At 37.7% G+C, this 6141-nt stretch overlaps 1 protein-coding gene and 1 pseudogene across 1 annotated transcript in view; one reads left to right on the top strand and one right to left on the bottom strand.

Annotated features, from left to right (window-relative positions):
* The first annotated feature begins 2682 nt into the window (after nucleotides 1–2682).
* Nucleotides 2683–2801, top strand: LOC111733000 (annotated as a pseudogene).
* Nucleotides 2802–4226: 1425 nt separating this feature from the next.
* The window catches only part of OTOL1 (otolin 1), a 98391-nt gene continuing 96476 nt past the window's right edge, over nucleotides 4227–6141 (bottom strand). Inside the window, exons 7-8 of the mRNA XM_011379901.2 lie at nucleotides 5784–5855; nucleotides 4227–5125 (exon numbers count right to left, since the gene is read on the bottom strand). Of these exons, the coding sequence (XP_011378203.1) occupies nucleotides 4227–5125; nucleotides 5784–5855 (971 nt within the window). The remainder of the gene's footprint in view (nucleotides 5126–5783; nucleotides 5856–6141) is intronic.

Raw genomic sequence — 6141 nt, 5'->3', positions numbered from 1 at the left:
AAGTGGTCACAGAAGATATTACTGAAAAGGTGATATTTGAATAAAGGCTTGAAAGAAAGAAAGGTGTCATTCAGTTACTTTGCACATACTGTTCTATCTAAATGTTTATAGACTGGCATGTGCGAAGCCCTGCACACAACCATCCTCAGTGGATTTGAGGAACAGCACAGAGGGCAATGCCCAGAGCACAGATGGAGGAGACAGCAAAAGATGGAGTCAGAGGGAAAGCAGGGGCCAGGTTACATGGGGCCGCTCTGGTCATAGTAAAGATTTGGTTTCTACTCTGGATGAGATGGAGTCTTCAAGAAGCTTTGAGCAGAGGTATAAGATGGCCCAATTCCTTTTTAACAGAATTGTTTTGGTTCAAAGGGTCAGGGCAGAAATAGGTAATACTGACTTTAGGCCTAAGCAAGAGTGGCCCCTGCCCTGGGCCCCATGTTTTAAGGAGTCCTGCGTAAAACAAACAGATGACACGTAAATTTTGCTAGTAGCCAGGGCACTTTTAATAGAGATCGGGGTTCACTTCTGGCACAGTACAGCTTGCAGTCTTAAACATGTACTCTTCCGACTACTACCTTTCAAACCCTGGGGACGCTCTCCTCCATGCCTCTTGCCCAATGGGCAGAAAGCAAAAGGTAACTGCCTCCAAATGCCACCACTCCCAGTGGGTTGAACTGCTGCAAACATGAGAGATAGACACTGCTTTGGAGTGTGGGAAGGATTTGAACAATGGATGTGCTTAATGAAGAGAAGTACAACTTATCTACTTCCTCTTGGAGAGCATCGATGCTCTAGATAAGAAATATTATATCTCAATTGTGCTGAGCATTCATTTTCTTGCTTCTCATTGTATTTCAGTTCATCATTCTTGAGATACACAAATTGCCCAGTGTTTGCAACGGTTACCTACTTAATGGCTAAAAATATTAAACAATTCATATCTAAATTTGTATTTATGTAAATCTAGACTAAAAGTTCATGATGGATCTAGATTTTAGAATATTGTTTTAAGAGATGATAAAAATGGCAATATAAATGATTATAGTTTATAGGATGAAATTTAAATATTTTGCAACATTGTTTATAATAGTGATAACATATCATGTGTAACCCCAATTATAATCTTTGAACATGGTATGTGAAATTCATGGTTCATTTCCAAACCTTATTGCTGATTCAGCTGAACTGTCTCTCTAAATTGAAATTTTAAAAATTAATTTTAAAATTCAATGATTCAACAAAAGTTGTCTAATTTGACAAAACTGTCAATAGAACATGAATTATGTGAAAATCTCAAATATGAAAACATATTTTGTAGAAATTAAGTTTTAAAATAACAACTACAGGTAAAGATATAGTAATTCATGATTTAATGTCTTTTTCTTATTACTCTTCCAAACATCATCTGCTTAGTAACAGAACTCCCAGGCATGCATGATAGTAATTGAGTCATCTTTGATATTTTATTTATAGTCAGTCATATAAAAATCATAGTTTTTTTTTTTTACTTTTTCAGTATAAAAGCATACATTGAAGTAGGAAGATAGACTGTATTTTAAATAACTATTTGTGAGTTTGATTCATAAATTTTAAAAATTTAAATATATGTTATATTGGATCCCATTTGTACTTTGACCCTAGACCCATTGTATCTTAAGGGAATCTGGTTTGTGGTTATTACAATAAATAATCCAGGCAATAAATGGCTTGATCGGGGTGATGGCAATGGAGATATATGAAGTCATCAAATTCTGGATACTAAAGGATTTCCTAACAGGTTGAATTTAAGTGTGAAATGGAAAAATCAAATGACAGATTTCTGGCCTGAGCAACTCCAGAAGAAATTGCCATTCTGTGAGTTAGGGCAGAGTCTGGGAGGAGCAGCTTGGGGGAAACTTCAGAAGCCTGATTTTGTCACATTCAGCTTGAGATGTCAGTTTAATTCTCAGTAGTTTACTATTCAGGGGAGAGATCTGTATATTTGGCAGTCATTAGGGTAAGAGTAGGTAGGGAATGTATTCAAATCCTGGGGATGGGAGAGATCCATTCTTTATTTTTGTGCTTTTAACAAGATGGGAGACATGATATAGTCGAAAGAGGGAGATACTATCATGCCACTTCTCCATCCTCAGAGCAAAAAGTGGCATAAAGAACCTAGAAGCCACCTCCCAAATCCACCCCAATGCTAAGAACTTCCTTGGTGTGGATTCCCTGAAAAAGTTCCTAATTAATCACCAATCCTGGTTCCTAACCCTAAGGCTTTAACTTCAGACTTCCTATAAAATGTTTACCTCAAACACATATGTAAGACACTGCTGGATGTCATGAATCCTCCACATGAATTGTTGCTCCCTTACTGATCCTCTGCCTAGCTGCCTTTTACATCACATCTTTTGCTATGGTTTTCTTTTCCATCTTCCATAGCTAGTGGGTTCTCAGCCTCCCCAAATCCCTTCAACTCAATGATGGAGAAGGTATAAGGAAAAAATATATACATATATTTTTTTTTCACATACACATGAACATAGAAAAGAGAGACAAAACTTTAAGTTTTGTCTAATTCTCAAAATTCTAAGTGCAAGAAGCATCACTACTTTAATCACATGAGTTATCTTATTCTCCCTCTAACAAATACAAGTAAAGTCTCAACTAAAGCAATATTACAATCTAAATAGAGAAGAACTCTACAGCCATGCCACCCTGAACAAGCCCAATCCCATCTGACCTTGGAAGCTAAGCAGGGTTGGGCCTGGCTAATACTTGGATAGGAGACCACCTAGGAAGACCAGATGCTGTAGGTATAAAAAAATAATAATAAAATTAAAAATAAAATAAAATAGAGAAAAACTGCTGAAGAAAGGGGGAAACATCATTAGTGAACTTACCTCAGCCTGCTGGGTAAGAAACTAATGCAACATTTCCAAAACTGGCATCCTACACAATACTGTTCCACGGAATGTTACTTGATGAGTTCTAACTCAAAATAAATATAGGATCATTAGATGAAACAAAATTATATTTATTTTCTGTCGGAATGTCAGAGACTACACTAACATGCTTCCCACTCTTTTCCCAGTAGCTCATAATACCAACTTCCAGAAATAGTTTTCCTCTAAACACAGTTTGGGAAATACTATTTATATATATATGAGACTCTCAAAAGTGACTGATGTTTGTCTGGCAGAGCAAGAACAGAAAGCTCCCCATTATCCACTCCCTGATTTGACTCACCAAGATTTGCAAATCTACCTAACTACATGCCTTCTTGAACCAAATTCAATTTGGATTCAAAAAGTTTGCTTCTTAAAAAAATGAGACTACATTCACAGTTATTAAATATTCAGATTGCAAGTGAATTCCCAAATACCCATATGTTCCAACAGTGTCATCACTGAATAACAGGAATTAATTATTATACGGAGGATGATAATGAAGCTAAAGAATTTATTCAAATTAAATGTTCTTTCATGAAGAAAGGACCAAATTTTTAGATCAAATATGATCTAATTTTACTATTGAATCTTTGGGGGACATTCAGTTCTTCTAAGCACAATAATTTGATGAATGACTGGGTTTTTTATATGACTGAGCATCATCTTTATTAACTTTCTTTTTATCCAACACACAAGTCTATATAAAACAGTTTTTTAATGATCAATCTTTACACACTAATTAATTTTAAAGGTATTTTAGCCAGTCTTTACCATTCTTTCTGTGTATTCTCTCTGAATTAAACTAATATGAGAATAGTTCCATTTTGTTGGAAGGCAGCTCCCTAACAGAATTAGAAACTTTTGAAAAATACTTGCCCATCATGATATGTCAGCTGTTAGTCTCACATTCACACAGAAAATAGTTACACACATTTATATGAGCTATAGATGATGTTTAGTAAGAATATATTTATTAATTACAAGTCTCATTCACATTTTTTATATACAAATATTATTAGTTATTTAAATGGCATGAGAAATGCTATTGTAATGCTAAATGAAAGAAAGTTACCTACTAAGTTAATAGACATATGCTCTCAAATATATAAATAATGATTTTAAAAAGGTGATATCTTTAAAGAGAAATAGTTGACTCCAGGCGATATAATTTTTTACTTTTTTCGTTATGTTTATAATCATGGAAAAAATAATGAAAGCTATTTTTTCAATAGCACTATTCTATGTTACTTGACTATACCACTGAGTCCAAACTACAGTGCTCAAGACACAAGTTTATGGTGAAATTCCAGGAGTTTCCTCTGGGTACAAAAGGAACCCAGTAAAAATGCTGTCATCCTCAGCGCTGGCATACACCCCATTCCAATCTTTTGAAACTTCCAGCCACACTTGGTCCCCTGCATTTAATTTCAGGATGATGAGGAGAGAGGCCTGGTCTATTTCATGACCATAGACTGTTTCTCTGGACTTGAACTGCTTCTTATTCCGGGCCACCAGGCTGATCCGAGCAGGTCGGGCCCTCACCGTGACGTGGTAGGAAAATACATATGCCCCAGGAATACTACAGTTAAATCTCCCGGTGACAGGGCTGTAATTCCCTTGGTCATTATAGAAAACCTTGTCAAATTTGATAGGGACATTGGGAGGAGGGAAAGGCTTCGACAAAGCAACACTGAAAGCCGACTGTGGGACTCTGGCCACCTCGCCCCTGGAGCCTTTGAGTCCCCGAGAGCCCTTCTTCCCAATAGACCCTCGGACCCCTTTGCTCCCAAGCTCACCCTTTGGCCCTGCAGGTCCCACACGACCAGGAGGACCTAACTCTCCCTTTTCTCCTTTAGCCCCTGGATCGCCTCGGGCCCCAGGCGGGCCGTCTGGGCCGCTTTTGCCTTCTGTTCCAATATCTCCTTTGCTACCTTTTTCTCCTTTCATCCCCAGGTCACCTTTTTCCCCTTTGCCTCCCCTCTCCCCAGAATCTCTGCAGTAGCCCTTCTCCCCCTTCTCCCCCTTCTCGCCCTTAGCCCCAGGCTCTCCATTCAAGCCTGATGAGCCCACAGCCCCTCGGTCTCCTTTATCTCCTTTGCTACCATTTACGAACATGTCCCCCTTCGAGCCTTTTTGTCCTTTCATTCCTGTGGGTCCAATGTCTCCTCTATCCCCCTTAGGACCAAGTCCACCTGAAATGGAAAATTGAAATAATGTTTAAGGACCACAGAGGCTTTGAATGATGATGCACTGTTCTCATAGAGCTCACAAAATAGAAACAAAACCTACTAAAAGGGACTGGAAACCTAGTTCTCACCTCAGTAATGGCTGTGGGAGGAGACTCTTACACAGAACCATTCATACACTACTGTCTTATAAAGGGAAAAGTTAACGCTACTGAGAAGTGATAGCTTATATTTAGATCTCATGTACCTAATTCTATATATTTTTTACTTTTAAGATAATAAAGAGTATGAGAATCATAGTTGCCCATTGTATTCTATTACCCTTTGCATTTTGACCAACTCAAGTATTCTCCTAAATCTCCATATTATCCATCCAAGTGCAAAATCTTATAGGCGAAGAAACTGAAACCCATAAAGATTCAGGGATCTTTTCCCCAAGGACAACTAAAGGGAGGAGCAAGGGTCAGATACCTTCACCTAGTCTCCAAATTCCTAGCCCAGTGCTAGTTACACTCTAGCATATCAGTGCACTGAGTTATTAGAAGAATAATAGCAATTTATATTTCCACCTTCCTTCTCTGATAACTTTAAATATAAACAGGAAGAAAATTAGTGGCTATGCTGCACACGTGACTGTACCCAATACATACAGTTTATACTTTACCTGATTCTCCAGGTTTTCCTGGGTATCCCGGCACTCCACTTGTTCCTTGGTCCCCACGTTCTCCTTTAAGTCCTAAAATGACACCAAGATTAATTTTCTTCCAATTTTATTAGTTATGATATAACTAACATCCATTTCACACCCCTGTCACATTCAATACTTCCTTTACCAAAATGCATAAAAGGTAAAACAATATGGAAAAAGGTGTTATTGAGCATCATTAGAAATATTTTATTGCAATTGGTGGCAAACCATTTAAAGGAAATTTGAGGGGTAATTCAGTATCTTCAAACAGAACTCGCCTTTTCCCTCAGCACTCTCACAGCTCTTCAGATCTCTCGCAAAACTCATGACATCC

Source organism: Pteropus vampyrus, unplaced genomic scaffold (genome assembly GCF_000151845.1).
Source record: "Pteropus vampyrus isolate Shadow unplaced genomic scaffold, Pvam_2.0 Scaffold12, whole genome shotgun sequence".
In the NCBI taxonomy this organism is placed as follows: Eukaryota; Metazoa; Chordata; class Mammalia; order Chiroptera; family Pteropodidae; genus Pteropus; species Pteropus vampyrus.
The sequence above is the reverse complement of the archived record's forward strand: the minus strand, read 5'-3'. Positions and strand labels throughout refer to the sequence as shown.